The 14,061-nt window shown below is 36.5% G+C and overlaps 1 protein-coding gene across 13 annotated transcripts in view; it reads left to right on the top strand.

Moving 5' to 3' along the window:
• LOC129493299 (POTE ankyrin domain family member B) overlaps positions 1–14,061 on the top strand; it is a 128,376-nt gene that overhangs the window by 6,465 nt on the left and 107,850 nt on the right. For 4 of the 13 annotated variants that reach the window (XR_010114316.1, XR_010114312.1, XR_010114309.1 and 1 more), the window contains exon 3: positions 11,745–11,851. The exons of 7 other annotated variants lie outside the window; for them this stretch is intronic. Coding sequence is in view for 1 of the 6 variants with exons in the window: in XM_063612401.1 (XP_063468471.1) it covers positions 11,821–11,851; positions 13,203–13,336 (165 nt within the window). In the remaining 5 variants the exon portion in view is untranslated. Of the gene's footprint in view, positions 1–5,915; positions 6,239–11,744; positions 11,852–13,202; positions 13,337–14,061 lie in introns of those variants that run through there. 2 more of the 13 variants (XM_063612401.1, XR_010114318.1) reach the window with 2 other exon arrangements.

Raw genomic sequence — 14,061 nt, 5'->3', positions numbered from 1 at the left:
AAAATTACAGCTAGATAGGAGGAATGAGTTTGGGTGTTCTGAAGCATCACAGGGTGAATATGGTTCATTATCATTTTTGTATATTTCCAAAAAGCTAGAAGAGAAGATTTTTTAATGTTCACAGCACAAAAAAAGGTAAAATGTTTCAGGTGATAGGTATCATATGCTAATTACCCTGATTTCTTCATTATATATTATGTACATGTATTAAAATATCAGTCTGTATCCCATAAATATATACAATTATTACATGTCAACTAAAACTAAAAGGATGGGGAAAGCTAAAACATTTTTTAAATTAAAAAAATACCATTTCTGACTATTAAGCCTAAAAACACTTTAAATGACAGAGACAATTGGATTTCAGGATGTTTACAGGATTCATTGTGCTACATTCTTAGATATCAAGATATGAATACATTGCATATTTATACACATAAATATGTATGTATGTATGTGTTTACATACGGAAACACTATATATATGTGTGTGTGTGTATGTACATATAGAAACACACATAGATAACATTTCTTTATAACCACATATCATGACAAGTTAAACATAAGAGGAGAGATTAGGGGTCTTTCCTTTTCCGTAATCATTACTTTTATTTAAATTTTAGGATACCTTACCAGGATGTAGGAGAAGGTAGATACCATATCTCTCAACCCCGTGTCAAGGGGATATGGCTTAGGCTTAGCAAGTTGAGTATTCTATCTAAGATTTTGTATCTTGAGTGAATGAGGCGGGAATAATTTATAATTCATCTTAAGGTGCTGCATACAGCAGTGGACTTTTATTTAAGTCTGTAGTGAACTAATAATGACACAAATATTTCAATAGTTTTTAAAAGTAAGGATTTATGACTTTCAACAGAATATTAGCACCGGGAGAGCAGATTGTTTTTCTGCCAATCTTCAAAGTTCTTGGGGGTGGTTGAAAATATAATTATTTTCACAAACTATCTTATTTAATCATGTTAACATGTATTAGGTTTGTTATTTTAAATGAACTAATAAATGTTTATTTTTCTCTCATTTTAAATTTCTCATGCAATATATGCTTGAGATCCGTTAAGAACAAAATGTTTGAGATTGCTAGTCTAAAGAAATTCCTTGATTTAGTTTGTTTTTTTCTGCTAGGACTACCAAAAAAAATTACCTAGGAAAAATTAACAAGAGTTAGAATTTCTTGTCCTGGCCACGCGTGTTGGCTGACGCCTGTAATCCCAGTACTTTGGGAGGCTGAGGCAGGTGGATCACCTGAGGTCAGGAGCTCGAGACCAGCCTGGCCAACATGGCAAAACCCCGTCTCTACTAAAAATACAAAAATTAGCTGGGTGTGGTGGCACATGCCTGTAGTCCCAACTACTCAGGAGGCTGAGGCAGGAGAATCACTTGAACCCGGGAGGCGGAGGTTGCAGTGAGCCATGATACCGCCACTGCACTCCAGCCTGGGTGACAGAGCGAGACTCCGTCTCAAAAGAAAAATAACCAAAATAATAATAGTAAAATAATTTCCTGTCTGTGATGAAACATTCATAGTGTGGTGACATGAGAGTAACTGGCCGTGAATTTGCATTTTTGAACTTTGAATTTTTTTTTAATTATACTTTAAGTTCTGGGATACATGTGCAGAACGTGGAGGTTAGTTACATAGGTATACACGTGCCATGGTGGTTTGCTGCACCCATCAACCCGTCATCTACAATAGGTATTTCTCCTAATGCTATCCCTCCCCTAGCCCCACAACCGCCACAACAGTCCCCAAAGTGTGATGTTCCCCTCCCTGAGTCCATGTGTTCTCATTGTTCAACTCCCACTTATGAGTGAGAACATGAGGTGTTTGGTTTTCTGTTCTTATGTTAGTTTGCTGATAATGGCAGTTTCCAGCTTCATCCATGTCCCTGCAAAGGACATGAACTCATCCTTTTTATGGCTGAATAGTATTCCATGGTATATATGTGCCATATTTTCTTTATCTAATCTATCATTGATGGGCATTTGGGTTGTCTGCAAGTCTTTGCTGTTGTGAACAGTGCTATATTCAGCATATGTGTGGATGTGTCTTTATAGTGGAATGATTTGTAATCCTTTGGGTATATACCCAGTTAAGTCATTGCCGGGTCAAATGATATTTCTGGTTCTAGATTCTTGAGGAATTGCCGCACTGTTTTCCACAATGATTCAACTAATTTACACTCCCACCAACAGTGTAGAAACATTCCTATTTCTCCACATCCTCTCCAGCACCTGTTGTTTCCTGAGTTTTTAATGATCACCATTCTTACTGGTGTGAGATGGTATCTCATTGTGGTTTTGATTTGGTTTTCTGTAATGACCATTGACGATGAGCTTTTTTTCATATGTTTGTAGGCCACATAAATGTCTTCTTTTGAGAAGTGTCTGTTCATATCCTTTGCCCAGTTTTTGATGGGGTTGTTTTTTTTTTCTTGTAAATTTATTTAAGTTCTTTGTAGATTCTGGATATTAGCTCTTTGTCAGATGGATAGAATGCAGAAATCTTCTCCTATTCTGTAGGTTGCCTGTTCACTCTGATGATTTTTTTTTTTTTTTTTTTTTTTTTTGCTGTGCAGAAGCTCTTTAGTTTAATTAGATTTCATTTCTCAATTTTGGCTTTTTTTGCTATTGTTTTGGGTTTTAGTCATGAAGTCTTTATCCATGCCTATGTCCTGAATGGTATCACCTAGGTTTTCTTCTAGGGTGTGTATGGTTTTAGGTCTTATATATAAGTCTTTAATCCATCTTGAGTGGATTTTTGTATAAAGTGTCAGGAAGGGGCCCAGTTTCAGTTTTCTGCATATGGCTAGCCAGTTTTCCCAGCACCATTTATTAAATAGGGAATCCTTTCCCCATTGCTTGTTTTTGTCAGGTTTGTCAAAGATCAGATGGTGGTAGATATGTGGTGTTATTTCTGAGGCCTCTGTTCTGTTCCATTGGTCTATATATCTGTTTTAGTACCAGTATCATGCTGTTTTGGTTACTGTAGCCTTGTAGTACACTTTGAAGTCACAATAATAATGGGAGACTTTAACACCCCACTGTCAATATTAGACAGATCAAAGAGACAGAAAATTAACAAGAATATTCAGGACTTGAACTCAGCTCTGGACCAAGAGGATCTAATAGACATCTGCAGAACTCTCCACCCCAAGTCAAAAGAAGATACATCCTTCTCAGTGCCTCATTGGACTTATTCTAAAATTGACCACATAATTGGAAGTAAAGCACCCTCAGCAAATGCAAAAGAATGGAAATTATAACAAACAGTGTCTCAGACCACAGTGCAAGCAAATTAGAACTCAGGATTGAGGAACTCACTCAAAACTGCACAACTACATGGAAACTGAACAACCTGCTCCTGAATGACTAGTGGGTAAATAACAAAATGCAGGTAGAAATAAAGATGTTCTTTGAAACCAATGAGAACAAAGACACAACACACCAGAATATCTGGGACACATTTAAAGCAGTATGTAGAGGAAAATTTATGGCACTAAATATCCACGAGAGAAAGCAGGAAAGATATCAAATAGCCATCCTAACATCACAATTAAAAGAACTAGAGAAGCAAGAGCAAACAAATTCAAAAGCTAGCAGAAGACAAGAAATAACTAAAACCAGAGCAGAACTGAAGGAGATAGAGACATGCAAAAAACCTTCAAAAAAATCAATGAATCCAGGAGCTGTTTTTTTTAAATAACAAAATACATAGACCGCTAGCCAGACTAATAAAGAAGAAAAGAGAGGAGAATCAAATAGACACAATAACAAATGATAAAGTGGATATCACCACTGATCCCACAGAAATACAAACTACCACCAGAAAATACTATAATCACCTCTATACAAATAAACTAGGAAATCTAGAAGAAATGGATAAATTCCTGGACACATACACCCTCCCAAGACTAAACCAGGAAGAAGTCAAATCCCTGAATAGACCAATAACAATTTCCGAAATTGAGGCAGTAACTGATAGCCTACCAACCAAAAAAAGCACATGACCAGAGGATTCACAGCTGAATTCTACCAGAGGTACAAAGAGGATCTGGTACCATTCCTTCTGAAACTATTCCAAACAACAGAAAAAGAGGGATTCCTCCATAACTCATTTTATGAGGCCAGCATCATCCTGATACCAAAACCTGGCAGACACACAATAGAAAAAAGAAAATTTCAGGCCAATATCAATAAACCACGTAAGTAATCATTAATAAACCAAGTGAATTTTCAAAAAATGTGCCTTGCAAATTCAGATTTCTGTAAATTGAGGAATATATCTTATGTATACAGTCCACTTTATGGGACTATTGGGGCTGTGATGTTTTTACTATTGCCACTCCCTATTGAACTACCAGAATTCATGGTAGGGGACCACTACTGCCATCGTACCATGTCTTATTTTGGGGGATTCTCTTTGGCTATTAAAAAAAATTACCGGGGAAAATTTCAAACATATACAAGGTACATAGACTAGAACTCCCTGTATAGTTCATCCAGCTTCAACTCTTGACCAATTTTATCTATATCACCATCGGCTTGATCCGTACTGGGTTATTTTAAAGCAAATCACAAATACAGTATCATTTATATATTAATATTTCAGTATGTATCTCTAAAAGATAGGGACTTTAAAATAACCAAATATCATGACCTTACAAAATATCCAAGAAACGTTTCCTAATATTATTAAATATTAAATTATTCAAATTTCCAACAGTCTCATCAGTTCAATATTTTCACAATAGTCTCATCAATTCCCTATAATCAGTATTGTTTTATATGTTTCTCAAGCTTCTCTGGTAGATTATGCCTCTATGTCTTTGTCTTTTTTTTGTATTATATTTAGTTAAAAAAAAGAAAAAATTGGGTCATTTTTCCCTATGGGGTTTCCTACAACCTGAGATTTTGCAGATTCCACACCTGTCGTGTCATTTATCACATGTCTCTATGTTCTGTATGCCCTGTGAATTGGTAAGATGGTGTAGGGTGTAGAGAATTGCCAATGCAAGTTTACTTTTTTCTTCTTGAACCAAAGTACTTCATAGACAGCTTTATGTTCTTTCAGAAGGAGACATATAATATTTGTGTATTTCTGATGTAAGCAGCTGTTTATCATGAATTCCTATATTCATCAATTCATTTGAAGTTGCAAATGGCAGTATTCTAATTCTACTATTGTTCTTCCTTATTACTGAAATACTTCTATTATCTAATGGTACAATATGGATAAAAATAAGATAAATAGGCCTTTCCTTTTACTCTTAGTTTTTGATGATCCAGAGATGTTAAAAGATGATTAATACCAATGTCTATGCTCAGTTCCTTAGAATACCTTGCTAAGTAAAACTAATTGAAATATTCCCAAAATGGAAGCTTATTTACAGTAGAAGCAATCTTATTTTCTGCTATGTAATCCCTAATCGTATCACTAATATTTCAGCCTACACATCAAGACATAAGTTATGGCTGTGAGAAGAAAAAGAAGCTATATTTTCCCATTTTTACTTTTTTATTCATTAAGTGGTATTTATTGACCTTTTAAAATTTGGAAACATATAGGCTATGAAGGTAAGGTAAAAAGCTGGACATATATATATATATATATACACACAGAGAGAGAGAGAGAGACAGAGAGCAGGGGAGGGGGTACACACACAGTTCCTAGCCATCTGGAACTTCTGGTATATTATATATGAATTATTTATGAATCGTAGGAATTGTGCTTTGCATTCAGAAAGAGTTCAGTTGGATTGAATTTGGGAAAGGAAAAAACCTGCTAAACACGGTTCTTTTATACGGTGAGTGTTTATATAGTCATTTTCTAGTGGTTTTGGCTTCAGCTGGGGTTTTCTGTCTTCCTGTCTGTATCGATGCCCCTTTTCTTCTTAGGTTATTCATTAATGACACAGTGATGTCGTACATCAAGAGACCTACATTGCAGTCCATGCTATTAGGGTTGCTACAATGTCTGTGAACCTTTCATAGAAAATTCAACTCTGCTAATCATTTATTCACCGGTAAAAAGAGGGGTATTGGGCTAGAGTAGAGGTGGGCAAACTATAGCCCATAGGCCAAATCCAGACCATCACCTGATTTTGTATGGCCTACAAGTTAAGAATGATTTTTACATCTTAAAATGGTTTTACATTTTTAAATTGTTACATTTTAAATATTATGTAAGTACCTACATAATATCCTCTATTTTGCCATTTGGCCTGCAATACCTAAAATATTTAATATTTGGCCTTTTTAATAAAAGTTTACCAATCCCTGGCTACAGTAGTGATTTTCAATCTGTTTTCAGTAGCGGAACTTTAAAAAAGAGAAAAGAATTATGATACAAACCTTGCCATCTCAGGACACTCTGAAATTAAACTGATCCAAATTCTTTAAAAATAAGTAGAAAATTTTGATTTTACTTACAACATCCAAGAAGAGCTCTCATAATCAAAAAATAGTAATCAGACAAGAAGCATCAACAATTGGAAATAAGAGATAAAGCTGTCTATATTTTAACACTTTATGTTTTCTTGTCATTGCATCACTGAGAAGCAGGCAACCAACAGATCAATTTGCTGCTGTAATTTTATGTGAGTGGATATAAGCAAGCTTGAATTTTAAAGATAGCAGTGAAAAACAACAGCCTTCTTGCTTTGCTTAAAACAAATAAATTGTACATTTATTTAAATCAATTTAAAGTTGTTAATAATTGCTTACTAAAAAATTCAGTGAGGAACAATGAGGTTTGATGAACGTGATAGACATAAGGAAGGAACAATTTTGACATTGAGGATTGTAGATAGCAATTACAGTCTTAAAGAAGATACAGCCTACAATTTATTCCTGTGGATTTTTTTGTTTAACTAGTTCAAATATAAAATCCTGTTTCAAGTAGATAAGTGATTATAAATACTAGCATTTTTTTTTTTAAGTGCCTATTTTATTTTTTTATTTTTTTATTATACTTTAGGGTTTTAGGGTACATGTGCACAATGTGCAGGTTTGTTACATATGTATCCATGTGCCATGTTGATTTCCTGCACCCATTAACTCGTCATTTAGCATTAGGTGTATCTCCTAATGCTGTCCCTCCCCCCTCCCCCCACCCCACAACAGTCCCCTGAGCGTGATGTTCCCCTTCCTGTGTCCATGAGTTCTCATTGTTCAATTCCCACCTATGAGTGAGAACATGCGGTGTTTGGTTTTTTGTCCTTGCGATAGTTTACTGAGAATGATGTTTTCCAGTTTCATCCATGTCCCTACAAAGGACACGAACTCATCATTTTTTATGGCTGCATAGTATTCCATGGTGTATATGTGCCACATTTTCTTAATCCAGTCTATCGTTGTTGGACATTTGGGTTGGTTCCAACTCTTTGCTATTGTGAATAGTGCCGCAATAAACATACGTGTGCATGTGTCTTTATAGCAGCATCATTTATAGTCCTTTGGGTATATACCCAGTAATGGGATGGCTGGGTCAAATGGTATTTCTAGTTCTAGATCCCTGAGGAATCGCCACACTGACTTCCACAATGGTTGAACTAGTTTACAGTCCCACCAACAGTGTAAAAGTGTTCCTATTCCTCCACATCCTCTCCAGCACCTGTTGTTTCCTGATTTTTTAATGATGGCCATTCTAACTGGTGTGAGATGGTATCTCACTGTGGTTTTGATTTGCATTTCTCTGATGGCCAGTGATGAGGAGCATTTCTTCATGTGTTTTTTGGCTGCATAAATGTCTTCTTTTGAGAAGTGTCTGTTCATGTCCTCTGCCCACTTTTTGATGGGGTTGTTTGTTTTTTTCTTGTAAATTTGTTTGAGTTCATTGTAGATTCTGGATATTAGCCCTTTGTCAGATGAGTAGGTTGCAAAAATTTTCTCCCATTGTGTAGGTTGCCTGTTCACTCTGATGATAGTTTCTTTTGCTGTGCAGAAGCTCTTTAGTTTAATGAGATCCCATTTGTTGATTTTGGCTTTTGTTGCCATTGCTTTTGGTGTTTTGATTAGCAACTTCAGCAAAGTCTCAGGATACAAAGTTAATGTACAAAAATCACAAGCATTCTTGTACACCAATAACAGACAAACAGAGAGCCAAATCATGAGTGAACTCCCATTCACAATTGCTTCAAAGAGAATAAAATACCTAGGAATCCAACTTACAAGGGATGTGAAGGACCTCTTCAAGGAGAACTACAAACCACTGCTCAATGAAATAAAAGAGGATACAAACAAATGGAAGAACATTCCATGCTCATGGATTGGAAGAATCAATATCGTGAAAATGGCCATACTGCCCAAGGTAATTTATAGATTCAATGCCATCCCCATCAAGCTACCAATGACTTTCTTCACAGAATTGGAAAAAACTACTTTAAAGTTCATATGGAACCAAAAAAGAGCCCGCATCGCCAAGTCAATCCTAAGCCAAAAGAACAAAGCTGGAGGCATCACGCTACCTGACTTTAAACTATACTACAAGGCTACAGTAACCAAAACAGCATGGTACTGGTACCACAACAGAGACATAGATCAATGGAACAGAACAGAGCCCTCAGAAATGATGCCGCATAGCTACAACTATCTGATCTTTGACAAACCTGACAAAAACAAGAAATGGGGAAAGGATTCCCTATTTAATAAATGGTGCTGGGAAAACTGGCTAGCCATATGTAGAAAGCTGCAACTGGATCCCTTCCTTACACCTTATACAAAAATTAATTCAAGATGGATTAAAGACTTATATGTTAGACCTAAAACCATTAAAATCCTACAAGAAAACCTAGGCAATACCATTCAGGACATAGGCGTGGGCAAATACTAGCATTTTTTTTAACAACTCACCTTGCCATCTCAGGACACTCTGAAATTAAACTGATCCAAATTCTTTAAAAATAAGTAGAAAATTTTGATTTTACTTACAACATCCAAGAAGAGCTCTCATAATCAAAAAATAGTAATCAGACAAGAAGCATCAACAATTGGAAATAAGAGATAAAGCTGTCTATATTTTAACACTTTATGTTTTCTTGTCATTGCATCACTGAGAAGCAGGCAACCAACAGATCAATTTGCTGCTGTAATTTTATGTGAGTGGATATAAGCAAGCTTGAATTTTAAAGATAGCAGTGAAAAACAACAGCCTTCTTGCTTAATGGTTCCTTAACATAATGTTCAAGTATGTGCATAAATATGACAGTTGCAACTTTATTCTGAAGCTCAAGAAGAAACAGGTAACTTTAAATTACAATGGGATTAAAGTTAGTATAATTTGGCATTATATTTTATGAGAGATTAGATTAAAAGCAAGGTGAAAATTGGGTTGAGTGAAAATTACCCTTGAAAACTCCTTATTTGCCTATAAAGTAGATTACACATTGTTTGGATATATATATCTTTATGTGACGCATTTTATGCCACTTAAATTTGAGGACTGCGGAACTAGACTAAGAGGGAAGAATATATTCATATGTCTTATAATTCTGCCCTTAAAATAAGCTACTACACCCTTGCAGTGAGTAGAGGGTGGGTACAGAATTCAGAAATACTCCTTGTGTTCAATGTTTATCTTCCACTGACATTCTTTAATAGCTTTGCAAATTGTTGTGTGGATTAAGTTAAACAAGATGAACACCCCCAGCATAAGTCTGGAAAACAGAAAGTGCTTAATAGATATTCCCTATATTTGAATATGACTGAAATATACACTCACACACATTTACATAGAAAAATGTGATTTCTTTTGTTCTTTTTTTTTTTTTTTTTTTTTTTTTTTTTTTGAGACGGAGTCTTGCTCTGTCGCCCAGGCTCTAGTGCAGTGATGCGATCTCGGCTCACTGCAAGCTCCGCCTCCCGGGTTCACGCCATTCTCCTGCCTCAGCCTCCCGAGTAGCTGGAACTACAGGCGCCTGCCATCACGCCTGGCTAATATTTTTGTATTTTTAGTAGAGACGGGGTTTCACTGTGTTAGCCAGGATGGTCTCTATCTCCTGACCTCGTGATCCTCCTGCCTCAGCCTCCCAAAGTGCTGGGATTACAGGTGTGAGCCACCGCACCCAGCCGAAAAATGTGATTTCTTGGTCCATCTGCCTAGTGGCCTTTGCTCTTTGACTCCACCCATCATCTAGTCCCCTGTTCATTTATTTGGCAAAGATTTACTGAGCACTTGCTTTGTCGTCCTGTTCTAAGTGCTGGGATTTCATCAAACAAAGCAGATGAAATTCTTTTGCCCTTGTCTTGGGGAGCTACACACTGGTGGGGAGTGGCAGAGAATAAAATGAAACATAGTTTAACATTGTGCAGTACATGGTGGCTCACGCCTCTAATCTCAGTACTTTGGGAGGCCGAGGCGGGCAGATCACGAAGTCAAGAGATCAAGACCATCCTGGCTAACATGGTAAAACCCCGTCTCTACTAAAAATACAAAAACTAGCTGGGCATGGTGGTGCACGCCTGTAGTCCCAGCTACTCCGGAGGCTGAGGCAGGAGAATCGCTTGAACCGGGATGCGGAGGTTGCAGTGAGCCGAGATGGCGCCATTGCACTGCAGCCTGGCAACAGAGCTAGACTCTGTCTCAAAAAAAAAAAAAAAGAAAAGACAGAGAAGTAGGTTAAGAACTTAGGGAGAGGGAGGCAGTTGTTAAAGATGTGGTCAGGAAAGCTCTCATTAAGAAGATGACATATGAGCAAATACTTGAAGGATGTGAGGAAGCAAAATGCTGTGATTCCTGTGGAGGGAGCATTCCAGGCAGATGGAAGGGTGCTTGTGCCAGAAGCAGCAAGGAGGCTGGGATGGTTGAAGGGGAGTGTAGTAAGGGGAATGTCATAAAAGATGAGGTTAGCAAGATAAGGGGTATGCCCTCTAGCACCTGTTGGCCAATGTAAGGCTTTCACTTGGAGTGAGATGGGAAGCCATTGCAGAGTTTTGAGCAGAGAAGGCCTCTGACCTTGCTTAAGTTTTAACACACATTCCTCCAGAATGGGCCTCATAGAGTAACATCTTATGTGATAGGTTCTCAAATTAAGTTTTAAGCTAGACACACATTTGGTATTTCTTCACAATATAAAACTTTTAGCTTTACCTGCTATTTTTTCATTACAGCATTAAAAATAGCCAAAAACACCATTTTTGAATGAATTCCAATCAAACATTTCTGGAACCGCTAAGACCCCACCTGTGGACCCACAGAACATAGGCTGATGTCTCCTGAGTTAGATGAGTTAGATTAAACTCTTCTAGTTCAATGTTCTGTGTAATCCTTAGTCTCAGCATGCCAGACAAGTTGGCCTGACTTAGTTTCCAGCTATAGGTATTTATGTCTGACCTCTTTAATTCGTTCTCTAGCTATTTTTAAACAGTTCTTCTTCTTTTCCTGCAAATGGCATCTCCTTATTCCTTCATCTAGCTGCTGCTTAGGGATCCTCCTGGCATTTATTTTGGGCATTATCTCCAACTCATTGGAGCTTAGATGTATTTGATTAACAGCACTTCAAGATGGCTGAAGTTGATGAGATTTTCCTGTCATTTGCTATATTATTTCAGAGGTAACATTAATGAAACTGTTAAGTCAAGCTACAGATCATGGTTATGTATGTGTGACCAGAATGTTGTTGTTGCTGGGTTTTTTTCAGATAATAGTTTGTATTTATCTTCAGTTTTTCTCCTTCTTCCTCCTATTTCAAGCTGGTAACCAGGCCATTTATATTTCCTTGCTTCTAGCCTTTTTTGCAGAGCTGGAAGTAGAGCCCTCCTGAGGACAACAGCCATTTCTATCTATTGAAAAAAGTATTAGCTCATGGCTGAAAGCATTTTGGCTGTCCTAGCAGGTAAGGAGAGAGTAGAGAAAGGAGTGAGGCCTTTGAAGCCAGACAGTGAGATGACATTTCTAGTTTCTAAAAGGGGACCAAGATCTGTGTGTCCCATAATGTTTGGTGACTTGAGTCCCCCTAGTAGCAGCCTCCAGGGATTTGATACCCTAGACACAGTGGTCCCACCTCAACAAAAATCCAGGACACCCAATAGAAAGGGCAGAGAGAATCACTAGACCAGAAGGTACCATGCATAAAGGAGTGATGGATATATTAGCAGAAACCACTGAGGACCCATATCCTTAGAAGCATCTCAGATACTTGATCCTGTGCAAAACCCTAAGACTTTAAACAGCCCTGATGGGAGGATGTATCCCAGAAATGTCTGAGATTTGATTTCATACTGTCCCCTCAAAATAGAGGACTGAAGATGGACTTAAAAAGACTTAAAAAAATAAAGAAATGTTGCATGGCATGTATATTGAATATGTAGACCAAGACTTATGGCATCCACAGTCTTCTCTCCCTCAGGCAGTAATGACCTAGAAATTTTTAAAAAATAAGCTCCCTTTCCCAATGACACTTCCTTTTTACATAAAATGTTAATTAAATGCTTGCTGTTGCTTCAAGTTCATGTAACTTCTGAACGTATTTCATTAAACGTGATTCTTAGAAATCACATTTATTCAACTAAAGAATATGAATAAATCTGACATTCATCCTACAGAGATTTTTCACTCTGATTTGATACTCTGAAGAAGTTACAAGAGTTAGGATGCATAAGATATTAGATTATTTTAAAAATATTATCACCATATACTAAAATACTAAATCAGACTAATGTCTAATTTCATCCATTTAAATATATTTAATCCTTAAAATTTGATACTTAGACGTGATGCCATTACATTTTAGCCTAGACATGTGAATTTTGTACATTATTCCTGTAATAGCAGTGCAGTTGGATACGTAATTTATCTTTAAAAGGTCTGATGACTTAGACATAATGTGAACTTAGGCAATTTGCATTTTTCTTTGCTTCTGTTAGCTGAAAAATGAAGATAAAATTTACCTCATGATGTTTTTGTGAAATTTTATGTGGTGTTTTGTGCTTTAAACAAGTTTAGTAATTCACAAGGTTGAATGTTAATTTTTATTAATAGGAATTTAATAGCTTTTGAAATTTTATTTATTTATTTATTTATTTATTTGCTTGCCCAGCATCCTTCTTTTGGAGAATCATCTAACCTCTCTTCTGTAGTAATCCTGTTCTATCTTTGTGGTTAAGCGGGGCCAAATATAGTACATAGCTGTCTCAAAGCTCTGACCATCATGTAACCCCAACAAGTCTAATCATACCGCTCCACAGGATCATTACCAGAGATCATAGGAAAGATGCACTCGCTTTTCCACGATCTCTGGCTGCAAGGGCATTGTGAACCTGGAACTGCTGGGGGACTCATTTTAGACATATGGAAACAGTTTGAGTATGAAGCCACACAGGTGACCTTCTTCTTGTTGTTTAAGCATCCAAATCCAGCAATGTTTGGAAACTCACTTCTAGATTTTTAGTTATGTGAGGCAATTTATGCCATTTTTCGTAAGCTACTTTATGATGAACTTCTACCACTCAGAAATAATAGAATTTTCACACACGCACACATTAATGGTGAAGTGTGCTTTGAAGTCAGACTTCATGTAATCAAATCCCAGCTCTTTTCATATTAGTCGAGATTGTGTGCATGTATGTGTGTGTGTGTGTATTATAGTATAGTGTCTAGACCATGAGATGTGCTCAATAAATGCAAGATATTATTACACCAATGAAGGTGTACATTAAAATATTACCTGGTTAAGAAGAGATACATTTAAAACAACCAAGTAATAGTACAGTTTTTTGTTGTTGTTGTTGTTGTTGTTGAAAAATATTAAAGAAGATTTATTTTTTTTTATAATTTAAAAGTTTTTTTTTTTAATTATAAATGACGAGTTAATGGGTGCAGTACACCAACATGGCACACGGATACATATGTAACAAACGTGCACATTGTGCACATGTACCCTAAAACTTAAAGTATAGTACAGAGTTTTTAAAAACCCAAAACTTCAGCGAAGAAGAGATGGAGAAAATATAGGACAGTGAAATTAAATGGAGCTCAAAGAAAGGTGAATAAATTCTTAGTGAAAAATAAGAACATGAAAAAAATGAAGACATAAATTCATGTATT

Source organism: Symphalangus syndactylus, chromosome 11 (assembly GCF_028878055.3).
Source record: "Symphalangus syndactylus isolate Jambi chromosome 11, NHGRI_mSymSyn1-v2.1_pri, whole genome shotgun sequence".
NCBI classification, from domain to species: domain Eukaryota; kingdom Metazoa; phylum Chordata; class Mammalia; order Primates; family Hylobatidae; genus Symphalangus; species Symphalangus syndactylus.
Note: the sequence above shows the minus strand (reverse complement) of the source record. Positions and strands in the feature narration are given on the sequence as shown.